Source organism: Thunnus thynnus, chromosome 2 (genome assembly GCF_963924715.1).
Source record: "Thunnus thynnus chromosome 2, fThuThy2.1, whole genome shotgun sequence".
Lineage (NCBI taxonomy): Eukaryota > Metazoa > Chordata > Actinopteri > Scombriformes > Scombridae > Thunnus > Thunnus thynnus.
Genome location: NC_089518.1, coordinates 23,314,852 through 23,331,365, shown reverse-complemented (window position 1 = coordinate 23,331,365; position 16,514 = coordinate 23,314,852). Strand labels below are relative to the sequence as shown.

Sequence of the window (16,514 nt, the reverse complement as noted above, 5' to 3'; positions counted from 1 at the left end):
TACGTTTCTCCCCGAGGTTTTAGGCACACAAAAGACGAGATTTACAGCCTCAGTGTAAAGTAAATGCACCCTAGACTTCTTCACCAAATTCAACACTAATATTGTTGTACTGCCACATTGGCAGGATTTTAAGCTGTAAGCCTTTTAGTGGGGCTAGTAAGAACTGTCTTTTTTTAATTTTCTTTATCTACAGTCCAAAAAATGTTAAAGGTCCTCTCCTGACATGTTTTAAGACATATAAAAACACTGCTTTGAATAATAATTTGTGTCTGACGTGTTTTTCCAAAAACAAAAGTTAATTCACCTGGTTAGAATTTTTCACAATGGCATATACTCCTTCCTCCTTATTAAAAAATTCAGAATCTCTGAATGTCATTTTCAGAAGTTTAACTGCTGGACACAAGATGTCTCCTACTTCACTGTAAAGTCCATTCTCAGTGTATGTGCACTGGAGGATTCAAGGTTCCACATTACATTTGTGAAAGTTGAATATTGAACCAGGGTTGGCATCCAAAATAGTTCAATCCTGCTCAAAGGTACACCCCTGTAACTTAGATTTTCAAAGAACACAGAGAAACTTTCCACCTTCAGCAGGTGAATGCAAAAACAGCCTTGTAGTGTCAAACTCTACACATACATCATTCTGCATGAAGCTCAAACATCCAACTGTAGGAACAAGAAGAAAAACATATTTTTGAATGGACAGGGACTTTAACCATTGTGAATTAAAATTATAATCAAGTCTTGTAACAGGAAATACAAAATATACGGACAAGGACAATGACAATAAAATAAAATAAGAGAGCAATAACGATATATTACAATAAATAAATGCAATTCTAAATGTTTTCAAAAATGTAATTATGATAATCAATTGTACTGATGAATGATTTTTTCAACAGTATATATACTCTTTTGCTTTTGAAGAGATTTTACAGAGTTCAAAAAATATGTCAAATCATGAAAGAACAGGGACGATAATAGTAATCTCTTGAAAAATAACATTTGTGAACAAAAAAATCAGCTATTATAATCATCACATTAACAATAAATTCAACTTTAGGGTCTTTACATTGAAAATATATTATAGCATCTTTAACAGAAAGTTTAAAATTATGTTTATGATAGAAATGATAACTAAGTTACAGTTGAAAAAGAGATGATCGAGTGATTCATTTACATTTTTACAAAGAGTAAAGTTGGCATCTCCATCAGCAAAACAGGAAACAAAAACTTTACTGGGGTATATGTTATATAGGATTATTAATAGCCTTATGTAAGAACTACATTTTTTCATTACTTTATTCACAGAAAGCGTCACTTACAACATGTGTGACGTTAATACAGTAACAGAAAACAATTAGGCATCATAATGAAATAAAGATAACATAACAGAACATAAGAGAACATGACTTCACTTTTGGTTTGTTGATACAGTCAACATGTTAACATCACAAAGGTAAATAATGATAATAATAATTAATAATTAATAAATAAATAGAAAAATAACTTAAGAGAAAAGGTAGGCAATTTTTTTTCTTAAAAAAAACCTTGCAGCATGTACTCCTCACATGCATGAACTGTATGTTCACATTTCTTATTCTTTATAAGTTGGAAAAACATTTTCTAAATTCAATCATGAAAAATGCAAATAATGGGCGAGACCTTGAGAACTTGGATTTATGGATGTGAAATGTTCCCAGTAGAATTAATGAACTGACAGTACGTTGAACTTTCTGGTTTTGTTTTCATAATTATAGTATAGTATAACAGTATAATATTACATCCCTGGCTTCCATCTTAATCGAATGGTTGGCTTGAGTGTCAAAATAATCCTCTTTTTTTTTCCAGAATCCTGATGTATACTGACATTCATAAAATAGACGTTTATCTGTGTCTTCTTCAATTTTACAAAAAATCACCTTTGTTATTGATATCCACAAATCTTGGGACATATTTGTTGCGGGGATATATATTATGCCCAATTTTGTTATGTACTACTACTCAATTTGTTGAGGATGACACATTTATATAGATGTAAGGACTACTTTTTTTTAGACGCAAGGACTACATATTTTTTAATGTAAAACTACATGTCCCAGGTTGACGGTGGCCTATGTCGTCACATTTGTGCGCCTTACACTCTACAGTCTTCGAAGAGATCTTCATTAGCTGCATGGTTAATACACAATAGTACGGTATGTTCCCATTTTCAGCTAAAATATTGCTTTCTAACAACAATATTTGTATTTTTGGGTATATCATTAAATTGAACGACCTGTTTAACTGACGAAGTTCAGACGTTGTGTACAGGAAATGTCCACTGTTGGGCAATATTAGCTTGTTAGCACACGATATTATGAGCTAATTTAACGTTAGAGAGCTTTAACTTGTCTCATGCGCCTCACATCTTTTAATAAGTTGCATGAGTAATCTGAACTTCACCCTTTATTTGTCTTCTTGTATGTTGTTCTAACCTTTCATAAGCAATTGTAAGAAACAGTGTAGTGTATAGGTTGCATCATTGCGTTGCTATTGATGATAAATGAGCAGACAGTGTGGACAGTTACTCTTTTTTATTTGTTTGACATTGTAAGTACTCTCTCAAGTAAACGCCTCACAATACCAGATTGAAGGATATGCATCAATATCTTTTTAAGCCGTAATTATATTACTTGTAAGTCGTTTAGCTACATACAATTTTGCTGGATGTTTTCATTGTGGTCATTTTAATTTAATAGTAAACCGACTCTGATTGCAGTATGCCTGCTACCTTTTAGATTACTAAGTAAAAAAAAAAGTAAAAATGTAATTCAGAATCTCAGGTAGATGTTCTATAAACATTGTAAAGCAAATACACCACAATACATCAGTTATTTATGCTGCATATATGGTATAAATCTAAAGGGATCTGTACAAATAATTAATGTAAAAAGGATAGGTGTAGGCTAATAAGCTTCAGCCTACACCTTTTCAGTCAGCATAAACTTGCTTTGGTTTGTCACTGCTTCAAAAGTAATGATTTATTTTTGTTTATTTATGATTTATTTATATGTATGTATGATTTTCACCTTATATGTTCCTGCGACCGACCAGCACCTGTCTGAAAATACTGGCTGTGCATGGGGAGTTCTGTCCTTTTATTTATATGTATATTTGAGACTGTAAATTCAGTCATGCAGACATGGGATTAGATTTTTCTAAACTCCCCCTTAGCTGTCAAAGTACTGACATGTTCTTGGTTTAGAAGGTTAAGACTTTGCAGTACACACAAGCAAGCAATTTACACCATTTTATGCTCCAACTTAAGCTTCTCAAGACAGTTCACAGACCATGATAGCATGATGATAATCCTTTACTTCACCATTGTCCTTGATATTAATGAACTGCACTTCCATTGGATGCAGAAGTCAAGTATGAACATTAATGTGTAAAAGTTATTAAGAATATGCAGCAACCTGGAGGATATAAGCAAGAAGCTAAATTTATGACCGAGGCTTAAAAATGTTATGACACTGGTCTACAGTGGACTATTACAACACCCATGGCTGCTCAGTGTACATATAGATATAACCTAAACCTGTGACCTGACTGTACCGATTGCACTGTGTGTTCAAAGCCAACTAACCTTTGGAGTATCCAGTGGAGAAGGTGAAGAATTGTTGTAAATGGTTGTGTGAATGTGTATTTTTCAGTTCACAATTCATACAGTAAATATTTAAAGACAGCGTCTGATACACAATGTCCAATGCCACTAGACCAGAGGCTCTTCATGAAGTCACATAGTGCAAATATGTGTTTTCCCATAGACGTTTCATGCTGTGGACAGTTTGATTTGTAAAACCACCGATTTTATTAATAAAATTATGATGGCAACATTACATTTAAGTGTGCCAGCTTCAGGGTCCCACTCTTGTTCATGGTGACTCGTTTGTTCATGTCATTAGTTAAACCTGTGCTTTCACTGCTATGATAAACCAAAAAGTCTGATGAAAGAAAAGTCTGTTGAAAGCCAGTGTACAAAAATATGTCAATTTTATGTTGTCTGGATCACTGCCTTGTGTCTGGCAAATTTGCTCATGACATATTTGATATCCAAATCCCTCAGATCCTCTGATCACTTACTTCTCTCTGTTCCACGTTCTCGGTCAAAATCAAAAGGTGACCAAGCTTTTTCCATTGCTGCTCCCAGACGGTCAGATCTTCCAGATCCATCACCACTTTTAAATCCCAGTTTATAGAATCACTTTTGCAATATATTTTAACCCTCTGTCCTGGTTTCTTTGTGTTTGTCTTTAGCAGTCAACATGGTGATGAAGTCATCAGTTGAGGATGATGATGCTGGCTGGGGGCTGGGCATCCCAGAAAAGATGAAGAACAATGCCAACTGGGTTGATATTACGCATGAATTCAAGGGTGCATGCAAAGGTACAGACTCTGAAAGCGATTGTGTGTGAGTTGTATGTGCAGTTACTGTATGAAAGAGACCTACTTGTTCCTCCTCTTCTTTGTGCTTTAACTTTGTTTTTTATTCATGCAGAATTGAACCTTGGGGAGCTGCTTCATGACAAGCTGTGAGTATGACACAGTACTTTTTGCAGACTGACTCTTGAAAGGGTCAGTTCAATCGAGAGTGGAGATCCTGTTTTACAGCATTGACAAGAAAAAATATTTGCACTAAAACACACAATAATGTGATTGTTTTTGGCATAAACTCATTTGAATTTAAGCATATTGACATCTGCATCAGGTATTGAACCAATCCACAAATATCATCCAAAAGCCAAAATATGTTCAACCCTTATAAACACACACTTATACTAAACTTTCTGCTGTGGTGGCAGGTTTGGCCTGTTTGAGGCCATGTCAGCCATAGAGATGATGGATCCTAAGATGGATGCAGGAATGATTGGAAACCAGGTCAACAGGAAAGTGCTCAACTTTGAACAAGCTATCAAGGTACAGTACTGCTGACTTCCAGCTGCTGGACAATGCAAAGAATGAATTACCTGGTATTAAGACACTGAACCTAATTTTCTGTTGTACAGCTCAACATTTTAATAATTGCCATGATCAGTTGTATTTGGAGTTTTATTGTTGTTTTTCTTTTCTTTCATCGTAACGGTAAATTTTTACCTTTTTAGGAAGGTGCTATCAAGGTGAAAGACCTTAGTCTTCCTGAACTCATCGGGATCATAGACACATGTTTCTGCTGTTTGGTGAGTTTCAATCTCCCAACCAATGAATCTCCTTTCTCAGCCAATAAATGCGAAGGCGAATGTCATCATACATGTTAACATATACTGTTGGTTTTTCTGTATAATATATGAATCTAGAGTTTTGAATTTGAGTATCCTTTCTCCATAAGTTTGTCAAAGAAAATAACTACTTCTATAAATTCAGGACAGCACTTGGCTCATTGAAGCCCATTGAATTTTAGATCAGCTCCACTATGGAAAATCCAGTCATCATGTTTGTGTGTGTTGTTGTATATTTGTCCACGTACAGATCACGTGGCTGGAGGGCCACTCCCTGGCGCAGACTGTGTTCACCTGTCTTTATGTCCATAACCCCGACCTGATTGAGGAGCCAGCCCTCAAAGCCTTTGCCCTGGGCATCCTGAAGGTGTGTGACATCGCCCGAGAGAAAGTCAACAAGGCTGCTGTGTTCGAGGAGGTACGCATCTTTTACAGTTTGTTTGTGTTTGTGTGTGTGTGTGTGGGTGGGTGGGTGCATCTGTCGTACTGTTCAAATCTGAAAAAGGCCACATTAGGATTGCTGGGAGATGCACATGATTACAGTATTTAAATCGGGAACAGGTGTACATTTTTTTTCTAAATGATGTTTCTGCTCTGCCTGTTGGTGTGCTGTTGATGACTCAGTGTTGTATTTGTATGAATTATGATGTGCTTTATATTTTTCTGTAGGAGGATTTCCAGGCCATGACCTACGGCTTCAAGATGGCTAATAATGTAACAGACCTGCGGGTGACAGGTACAAGTACAGTACTGTGATAATTCATTAAGTCTGCAGGTTTACAAAAACTCTGGACAACTGAAGCCATTACTAATGAATACAAAGATTTTTGATGTCCTCTCTCTCTCTCGTGTTCAACTGAACAGGTATGCTGAAAGATGTGGAGGATGAGTTACAGAGGAAAGTTAAGGTAACTGTTCTTGACCATTTTAAGCTACAGTTTTTGCCTTTACACTGTCGTTGATAGCAAAGCTGCTGCTGAGCCATTACATTGTCTCTTGGTTTCTTTTCTACTCCTTCAGAGCACACGCAGTCGACAAGGTGAGCAGCGAGATCCAGAGGTTGAGCTAGAGGTAAGTCGGGTAATCCCTCCATGTCTATTTTTGCTGCAAATTGTGTTTTTTCTTAGTTATATGGGAATGCTTCTAGATTAGCATTTAGACCATCTGAAACCTAAAAACTAGTGTAGCCAAAAACAGTATTTGTTTGTGACACGTGCTAGCAAGTTCCTAGCCTAGTATCCCCACATTTCTGTCATAAAGAAACTAAATCCTCAGTCGTCCTTGTCAGTCTCTGGCTGTTGTAATTTCATCTCCTGCCGGTCAGAGTGTGGGATTGATACGACCTTTAGAGACTCTCCTCTGGAATTTCCAGCCGTTTCATTAAAGCAGTAATAATAAAGGAAGGAAAAAAGCAGACTCCAAAAATGGACTTCTTCTGGGTGGTCAAAACAAAAATAAAATGTAGCCTTTGTTGTTTCTTGTGTATTGCGGAGCCTCAAAGACTTGTTAGGAAATGTCTATTTATAGGTTTGCATGCCATGTGTGTGCCTTTAATGTCCTTATATGCTCTTTTTTCCCAGCATCAGCAGTTCTTGGCACTTTTCAATAGAATCAAGTTCACACGACTTCTGTTGACCGCACTGATCGCCTTTACCAAGAAAGAGGTAATACACATACAAACACACACAGTATGAGACAGTGGCAGAAGTCTTGACTGCTTAACAGCTTTTAAAGCTTGTTTCTACTTAATACTATGAGAAGCTTCCATTAAAGCATCTAAAGTTAAATGGGTAATTGTCTTACTTGTGTATGTGTGTGTTTTTGTTTATGTTTTGTCTGAATCAGACCAGCTCGGTGGGTGAGGCCCAGAAGCTTGTGGCTCAGGCTGCTGACCTCTTATCAGCCATTCATTCCAGTATTCAGCACGGCATTCAGTCACAGAATGACACCACTAAAGGAGGTAACACGTTCTCTCTCTCTCTCACACACACACACACACACACACACATATAACCACCCTTCAACCATTTAGTCAAGCACATACCTTGGCTCAGCACGGATTTACAAACTAGCAGTTGTAAACACACAGACACACATACTGCACATGCTTAGAGTTCATTGTGGAAAAAAGTTAGTAGATCTAAATAAAAGAAAGTATGGCGCATACATTATATGCATTCCTGCTCTCCAGCCATCCAATGAAGTAGTTGCTGTAGCAACCCAGACCGTTACAATACAGTAAACACTAAATGTACTTCCTTGACTTCAACAAATTTCCATAAACTGTTCTGAAAAAGCCTGTTAAAAACTTTTTACCTCACTTTACTCCATCACATTTGGCTGATTAGCTGATTATGGAAGATGAGTTCATAATTTAGAATATGACCGGTGTTAACTTTGATTTTTTTCCTATGTATGCTGCAGATCACCCTATCATGATGGGCTTTGAACCCCTGGTCAACCAGAGACTGCTGCCACCTACCTTTCCTCGCTACGCCAAGATCATTAAGAGGGAGGACATGGTGGCCTATTTTGGCAAACTCATAGAGCGCATCAAGACTGTTTGTGATGTGATCAACACCACCAATTTACACGGCATACTGGTGAATACAAATATTTAGAAACAGATATACACAGAGAAGTACATTTCCTAGCCTTGAACTGATAGAAAATATAAAAGATGAAGACACTAATGTTGACTTGAACGTTGTGTTTGTGGTTTTACTAGGACTTCTTCTGTGAATTCAGTGAGCAGTCTCCCTGCGTGCTTTCTAGATCTCTACTTCAGGTGAGTTAATGGTTGTCGTTCAGATTCACAAAGCTGGAGAGACACTGTTTTGGCTGTCTGATGCCTATAACCCTTGATATATATATTTACAGTGCTGCTTGAAAGTTTGTGAACCCTTTAGAATTTTCTGTATTTCTGCATAAATATGACCTAAAATGTGATCAGATATTTACACAAGTCTTAAAACTAGATAAAGTGAACCTAATTAAACAAATGAGACAAAAAAATAAACTTTTTCATTTATTTATTGAGGAAAATTATCCAATTTTACATATTTGTGTGAGGCAAAAGTATGTGAACCATTGCTTTCAGTAACTGATGTGACGCCCTTTTGCAGTAATAACTTTAACCAAACGTTTCCGGTTACTGTTTATCAGCCCTGCACATCAGCTTGGAGGAATTTTAGCCAATTCCTCCTTAATTTACTTAACAGTTTCAACTCAAGGATGTTGGTGGGCTTCTTTGCATGAACTACATGCCTCAGGTCCTTCCACAGCATTTCTGTAGGATTAAGGTCAGGACTTTGACTCGGCCATTCTAAAACATTATCTTTCTTCTGCTCTACCCATTCTTTGGTAGAACGACTTGTGTGTTTGGGGTCATTGTCTTACTGCATGACCCACGTTCTGCTTCAGTTCACAGACAGATACCTTGACATTTTCCTGTAGAATTTGCTGGTACAACTCAGAACTCATAGCTCCATCAATGATTGCAAGCTGTCCTGGTTCAGGGGCAGCAAAGCAGCCCATACCGTGATACTACCACCAGCATGTTTCACAGATGGGTTAAGGTTCTTATGTAGGAATGCAGCGTTTGCTCATCGCCTAACATAACGCTTCTCATTCAAGCCAAAAAGTTTGATTTTGGTCTCATCCATCAACAGAACATTTTTCCAATCGCCTTCTGGCTTATCCATGTGGTCATGAGCAAACCGTAGACGGCAGCAATGATTGTTTTGGAGAAAAGTGGCTTTTTCCTTGCAACTCTGCCATACACACCATTGATGTTCAATGTTCTCCTGATGATGGACTCATGAACATTGACTGTAGCCACTGCAAGAGAGACCTTTAGTTTCCTAGACGTTACCCTGGGGTCCTTTGTGGCCTTCTGGACTATTACATGCCCGCTCTGGGGTGATCTTTGTTGTTTGACCATTCCTGGGGAGGGTAACAATGGTGTTGGATGTTTTCAATTTGTACACAATCTGCCTGACAATCGACTGGTGGAGTCCAAACTCTTTAGAAATGGTTTTTAACCCTTTCCAGCTTGATGAGCATCAACAACTCTTCCTCTAAGGTCCTCAGAAATCTCCTTTGTCTGAGCCATGACACACTTCCACAAACCTGTGTTGTGAAGCTCAGAGTTTGACAGTGAAGACCCAGATTTCTCCTCTTTAAATAAGGCAGGGTCTCCCAGGGTCACACTTGATTGTCATCCCATTGATTGAAACACCCAACTCTAATTTCCCCTTCAAATGAATTGATAATCCTAGAAGTTCACATACTTTTGCCTCCCACAAATATGTAGCATTGAATCATTTTCCTCAATAAATAAACAAACAAGTGTAAGGTTTTTGTCTCATTTGTTTAACTGATGTCTCGATCTAGTTTTAGGACTTGAATGGAAATCTGATCACGTTTTAGGTCATATTTATGCAGAAATAGAGCAAATTCTAAAGGGCTCACAAACTTTCAAGCAGCACTGTGTGTACATATATATATATATGTATATATATATATATATATATATATATATATATGCAGTCATTAACAAAAAACAGTTTAAGTAAAATTGTGTTTCAGACAATATTATACAATATCAATATAAAACCCAGTATGATAACTAACAGATTGTTTTCCTGAACCCAGACAACGTTCCTGATAGATAATAAGAAAGTGTTCGGCACCCACCTGATGCAGGACATGATTAAAGATGCTCTCAGATACTTTGTCAGCCCACCTGTCCTCTCTTACAAGTAAGTGTAACATTGGTTAAATCACTAAATCCTTAACTGGTGAACCTTATCTTGAGCTTAAGCTTACTCTGTGTGTGTGTGTGTGTGTGTGTGTGTGTGTGTGTGTGTGTGTGTGTGTGTGTGTGTGTGTGTGTGTGTGTGTGTGTGTGTGTCTGTGTGTCTGTGTGTGTGTGTGTGTGTGTGTGTGCGCGTGCGTGCGTGCGTGCGTGCATGCACTTGTTCCTCTCCAGGTGTTGTCTGTTCAACAACCACCAGGCTAAAGACTACATTGACTCCTTTGTTACACACTGCTCCAGGGTATGTTACTTTTACTGTTCAATTATAGTCTGCACATCTGATGCATTCCAATACTGCAGTCTAGGGCTGCCACTAACCATTATTTTCATTATCAATTAATCTGTTGATTATTTTCTCGATTAATTGATTAGTTGTTTGGTCTATAAAATGTCAGAAAATGGTGAAACATGGTGATCACGTTTTCCAAAGACCAAGGTGACGTCCTCAAATGTCTTTTTTTGTCCCGACCAACAGTCCACAACCCAGAGATATTCAGTTTACTGTCATAGAAGATTAAAGAAACCAGAAAATATTCACAGAGAACAAAAGGGACTGGAGCGCATTGATTAATTCATTGCCTTTAATTATGTCTGTTTGCACAATTAAAGGCTATGAATTAATCACTGTGCTCCAGTCTTTTTTGTTCTCTGAAAGTCTGCTGTCCTCGAAGTGAGAAGCACCTGATTCAGCTGCATTTTGCATCTCATTTTTGGAAGATACGTGTACAATGTTTCAACCAGAAGATGTTCACAATTGAGAAGTTGGAATCAGAGACTTTGGACATATTTTCTTAAAAAATGACTCCAGACAATTAATCGATTATCAAAATAGTTGGTCATTAATTTAATAGTTGACAACTTATCAACTAATTGTTGCAGATCTACCTCAGTCGCCCAGAGCACTTTACTGGATGCTTTCTCTTCAGCATAAGTTTGCTGAATAGTTTAGGAGAAGACATAGAAAAATGTTTCATCAGGATAGTTTGATGAGAGCTGTGTTTTCTAGTGAGATGAAGGAAATTCTTCCATCAACCCTTTACATGAATTTAACAAGTGATGAAGCTATCCTGGTGTCTTCTGACTGTGTGTTTATACTATGTGTGTGTGTGTGTGTGTGTGTGTGTGTGTGTGTGTTTGCGTGTTAATTCTCCCTACAGCCATTCTGCAGTCTGATCCAGATCCATGGACATAACCGAGCTCGACAGCGAGACAAGCTGGGTCACATTCTTGAAGAGTTTGCCACACTGCAGGATGAGGTTAACTGCAGCATTTTCTTATGTTGTATTCCTCCTTTTTTACTATGTTTAAGCACAACACCACCACTTATGCATTTTTTGCCACACAAGTTAGATAATGATCAGGAAGTTTTAGTTACATATTGACTTATTCAAAGCACCTTATCTTCTTACTGTGGGTTTTTCCTCAACCATTCTCAGGGCCGTTGTGATTTTATCAATAATGACCCAACGACAACTAAGTTCTGCCTCTGTATGTGGTCCTGCAGGCAGAGAAGGTGGATGCAGCGCTGCATAGCTTGCTGATGAAACTTGAGCCTCAGCGACAGCATCTTGCCTGTCTTGGCACCTGGATCCTCTACCATAACCTGAGGATCATGATCCAGTACCTGCTGAGTGGCTTTGAACTGGAGCTTTACAGCATGCATGAATACTACTACATCTACTGGTAAAGCACACACACTGTTATATGTTGCAGGTTGTCACTGGCTCACTATTATGACTCATAAAATCAGATCTATCTATGATAATAATAAACTTTATTTATATACCACTTTTCTTAACAATGTTACAAAGTGCTTCACAAAAAGGAAATAAAACTAGGCAAGGCCAATAAAATGAGAATAAAGCCAAGGACATGAGCACAGAGAAAGAAAAGACAATAAAATAAATAGATTAAATAAATAAGAACATATATCAAACATTTCCAAAAGCTTTCACAAAGACAAAAGTTTTAAGAAGAGATTTAAAAGAAGCTTGAGCATTAGTGTGTCTGAGTTCAGCAAGCAGAGATCCATACTGTGGGGGCTAGCCAGTGTAGCGAGGCAAGCACAGGGGTAATGTGATCATGCCTCTTTGTCTCGGTAATATGTCGAGCAGCAGTGTTTTGTACCAATTGGAGATGGTGGAGGGAGCCCTTGCTGATACCCAAGGAAAGTGCATAGCAATAATCAAGCCAAGAACAGATAAAAGCATGTACAACTTTTTGTAAATTAGCAATTGATAAAAATGGCTTAATTTTAGAGATAATCTTGAGCTGAAAGAAACATGACTGGACAACACAGGTTAGCATCAAGGCTAGCCTCAAAACAGAGGTTAGCATCACATATAACCCCTAGCAGACTGCTTAATATTATTTGACAGATCACCAAGATTAGCACCAAAAGATCTTATGGAATTTGGGGGACTGAACAGGATGACCTCAGACTTATCATCATTAAATTTAAGTAAATTTTGGGACATCCAGCACTTAATATCAGAGAGGCAAGTTGTAAGATTTGCTAGGCTGCTAGGATCTTTGGGTTTTAATGGCATGTATAACTAAGTGTCGTCAGCATAAAAATGGTAAAGCACATCATGATACTGAATAAACTGGCCAAGAGGCAGCAAGAGCTGTCTCGGTGCTATGAAGTTCTCTAAAACCAGACTGGCAACAGTTAAAAACACTATTATCATTCATAAAAGATATCAGTTGGGATGAAATTATTTTCTCCAGAACCGAGATTGTTCTGTAGTTAAGGACGGGGGTCCAAATTAGGTTTTTTAGCAACAAATGAATAATAACATGCTTAACACTGTTTGTAAAAGAATGAGGAGCCAGAGAATTGTTAAAAAAAATGCATAATAACAGGGCTAACAGTGGAAGATACCTCCTTTGTCTGAGATGCAGGAGGAGGAGTTCATATGGGAGGCTGTACTCTCTTAACACTGAAATTGTTATGGGTTGTAACTGGGAAAAAGAGGCAGAATTAACACGAGAAATAGAATGCAAGGGTCAGGCTGGATTTGGGATCTAATATTCTCCACTTCATTTACAAAATGAGCAAGAAATTTATCAGACACCTCAACATCAGGTACAGAAAAAGAAGTGGAGGGACCATTAATAACAGAATCAATTACCCTAAAGAGAACTTTTGGATTGTGGTGATTTCTAGATTTCAATTCAGAGAAATAGACCTACAGCATGAATGGGTGCGTGTGTGTCCATTTATGACTGCAGGTACCTGTCAGAGTTCCTTTACGCATGGCTGATGTCCACTCTGAGCAGAGCAGACTCCTCTCAGATGGCAGAGGAGCGGATTCTGGAGGAGCAGCTGAAAGGACGCAGCAGCAAAAAGACCAAGAAGAAGAAGAAAGGTACAGTCTACTGCAGTCTCCGTGGTTGAGGTGGATTCTTCTTTGTGTATGAACACAGCATGTTGGCCAATGTCTGAAAAGACACTGTATAATTTCTATGTGGAAGTATTATCCTTCTGTAGGTGCGAAGAGCCATTATTGATGTTATGTTTGGGTTTACTCTGCAGTTCGCCCTCTAAGCAAAGAGATCACCATGAGTCAAGCATACCAGAACATGTGTGCTGGCATGTACAAGGTAGGACACCAGTACAGACGCACTTTGACTCTTTTTCTACCCTATTTGACACATATTGAGGTATAATCCATCATCTCTCTGACCCTGTCTGTCTCCTAAGACCATGGTAGCACTGGATATGGACGGGAAGGTGCGTAAGCCTCAGTTTGAGCTCGACAGCGAGCAGGTTCGCTATGAGCATCGCTTCGCCCCCTTCAACAGCGTGGTCACCCCCCCACCTGTGCACTACATCCAGTTCAAGGTACTGTTTGTCTGTGTGGGTGGAATTTATCTAGCAGGGACTTCACATTTTCTGTTTATCCCATCATGTTTGTTTTTTCTTCTCCGCACTCCACTTTTCTCTGTTTTTCTGCTCTTTCTGACTCTGTCTACTCCAGGAGATGTCCGATCTGAAGAAGTACAATCCTCCACCAGGCTCTGCAGACCTCTACCTGGCAGCCAGCAAACATTTCCAGCAGGCCAAGCTCATTCTAGAAAATGTGCCCAGCCCAGACCCAGAGGTCAGGAAATTTAACAAGTATAAAATAAATTCCTGCTCTATAAAGATCATAGATTTACATGAACCTATTGCTGAGGTACAGGCGCAACACACATACTACAGAAAAATGTAAGACACAACCAAAAAACCTGACACCATAGATAGACGTGCCTTCAAATGCCATACTAGCCCTTACACTGACGATCAAATTTGAATGCAACTCACATCCCAATGCAACACGACATGCTAAGTATTATTTCCATTATAAATGGCCTGTATGAGGAATAAATGCAAAACCATTACAGAGTATGTCTAAAAAAATCATTACACACATATGCCAAATGAGGCAAGCCCAATAATGACTGTTGCAAGCAACCATTTTAACAGCTGAATGATCACAGCACACCAGGTGAAGTGATGTGAAGATATAAGAAATAGCACAAAGAGACAATGTATTGCAATGCGTAAGCTATTAGAAATAATGGTTGTTTTGTTGTTCTCCTTTTCAGAAACAGAAATTAAATGAATGAAAACAGAATAGCGATTTGAGTTTCATTTCAAAATCCATAAACGAAAAGACATTTTTTGTTTTCCTGGTCAGAAACAGCAGAAACAACATTTATAAAGGACTTGATTTTCCTTCTTACCTTTTGTAAAGCAGAAAATAAAATAGTTAACTAATGTATGAACTGTAGAATATGGAGATGCACTTGTTCCACTCAGGAGGGTGGATTAATAAAATGGTCTTTGAACATATTTTCTATCAGCAAAAGAGTGTATCTACTACTCTTATTACCGTAATAACAACAGCGCCCCCCTGCTCTCCCTCTCTCTCTCTCTCTCTCTCTCTCTCTCTCTCTCTATCTCTATCTCTCTCTCTCTCTGCTGAAAGACATACAGCAGCGGCTACTTCCTCCCAATGGGGGGGTCACACAACAGTTTCTGCTGTATTGCACCAACCTAAGAAGCTCTTACCTTCTCTCACGTCTTCGGATATCAATAACCAGTTATTAATGCTTTTTAACAGGTGACTCGTATACTGAAAGTGGCCAAACCCAACATTGTAGTTATGAAGCTCCTGGCCGGAGGGCACAAGAAGGAGACCAAGGTAACATAATACACACATTCACGTGATTATCATTATTTTCCATGTAATGTAATATTTACATTATAGTGTGTAAATTTAAATGTAATCCGAGCCACATGGTGTCAGTGGTTCCTCATGAGTTTCCAGTTTCCAATTCTGAAATGGATATTTTATATGTAGAAGAGTGTGTTGTTTGCATATGGCTGGTGTTTAATTGACAACAATTGTGATTATTGTAATTTCGGTGTCTTTTGGAGTAAAAAATGTCAAATTTCTGCATCTCTAGGTTCTCCCAGAGTTTGACTTCACAGCTCACAAGTACTTCCCCGTGGTCAAGATTATCTGATTCTGCTCTGCGCCACGGGCTGGTATGAACGTCTCATCAACCATAAAGACCATACTTTCACCTGAACAAGTGTGCAATGACCCTGATCCAGTCGCCCTAACTGTAACGTCGTGTAAAGGACCGTTTGATACACCCGACTCTTTCTACACCCGAATGAGAGATGTGACACATGAAACCCGACCAGAGAACTCACAACTGGACCTTAAATGAGTGACAATATCCACATCTGCATCTGTGAAAGTCTTTTTGTGTGTATGTGTGTGTGTGTCAGAGACAAGCCAAGGTGCTTTTGTGCAAAGAACTGGCCAATGGTATTTTTTATAAGTTGCCTCCAGAACAATCTTGTGAAGGCTTGAAAAGACTTGCTGTAATGATAATGGGTGCATATCATTAAATAATATGAAAAAATTAACCTTTCTATGCATCTGCTTATCTGAATGGGAATAAGCTTGAAAAAGCCACCTTGTTATACCTCAGATGAACAAATTCACTTGAATATTAGATTGCAGTCAGTCTGTGCTGTGAAACCTTGGCAGGACAATCTGCATAACTTATTTTATTGTCTGAACTTTAAGATTTTAGTGATCCAAAATTGATAGCTAACAGCCATGGGGGAGATACCTTCCAGGCCTCAAAAATAATCCAACAATCCCAGAAGACAGAAAGCTGCAACGATCACGCATCTCTGCAACAATTACATTTTTTTATTGTGATATTAATGTTCATTTCTGTCATTAAATTTCTTATTGGAAAAGAATTCCACATGTTGTCAGTGTTTTTAAGACAATAAAATCTGTTAAGAACTCCCTAATTTGAAATGAAAAGATCTACGCATAATGATTGTTTCAGTTTCATACACTTTGCGTTGGAAAGGTACATTTTGAGGAAATAGTCCTGCTTCACTTGGCTATTTCTGTGAA

The 16,514-nt window shown here is 38.2% G+C and overlaps 1 protein-coding gene across 2 annotated transcripts; it reads left to right on the top strand.

Annotated features, from left to right (window-relative positions):
* The first annotated feature begins 2,095 nt into the window (after window positions 1-2,095).
* Window positions 2,096-16,351, top strand: naa35 (N-alpha-acetyltransferase 35, NatC auxiliary subunit). 2 transcript variants are annotated; one of them, XM_067611640.1, is made up of 23 exons: window positions 2,096-2,198; window positions 4,300-4,428; window positions 4,541-4,574; window positions 4,845-4,959; window positions 5,145-5,219; window positions 5,509-5,676; window positions 5,928-5,994; window positions 6,123-6,166; window positions 6,279-6,329; window positions 6,839-6,922; window positions 7,104-7,218; window positions 7,683-7,861; window positions 7,987-8,046; window positions 9,915-10,021; window positions 10,252-10,318; window positions 11,235-11,333; window positions 11,582-11,760; window positions 13,312-13,448; window positions 13,616-13,683; window positions 13,784-13,924; window positions 14,061-14,183; window positions 15,189-15,269; window positions 15,535-16,351. In XM_067611640.1, the coding sequence occupies exons 2-23, from the start codon at window positions 4,308-4,310 to the stop codon at window positions 15,592-15,594; spliced, it is 2,175 nt and encodes a 724-aa protein (XP_067467741.1). In that variant the 5' UTR covers window positions 2,096-2,198; window positions 4,300-4,307; the 3' UTR covers window positions 15,595-16,351. The 2 variants fall into 2 exon arrangements, with proteins under 2 accessions (XP_067467741.1, XP_067467749.1); XM_067611648.1 differs by having other exon boundaries at window positions 2,124-2,198; window positions 4,303-4,428.
* Window positions 16,352-16,514: the final 163 nt, after the last annotated feature.

Excerpts from the sequence above, each read along its gene's own strand:
- naa35 (XM_067611640.1), top strand. The coding sequence starts at position 4,308 with ATGGTGATGAAGTCATCAGTTGAGGATGATGATGCTGGCTGGGGGCTG. Across the intron at positions 5,995-6,122 it reads AACAGACCTGCGGGTGACAG|GTATGCTGAAAGATGTGGAG; the intron begins GTACAAGTACAG and ends TCAACTGAACAG. Across the intron at positions 6,330-6,838 it reads ATCCAGAGGTTGAGCTAGAG|CATCAGCAGTTCTTGGCACT; the intron begins GTAAGTCGGGTA and ends CTTTTTTCCCAG.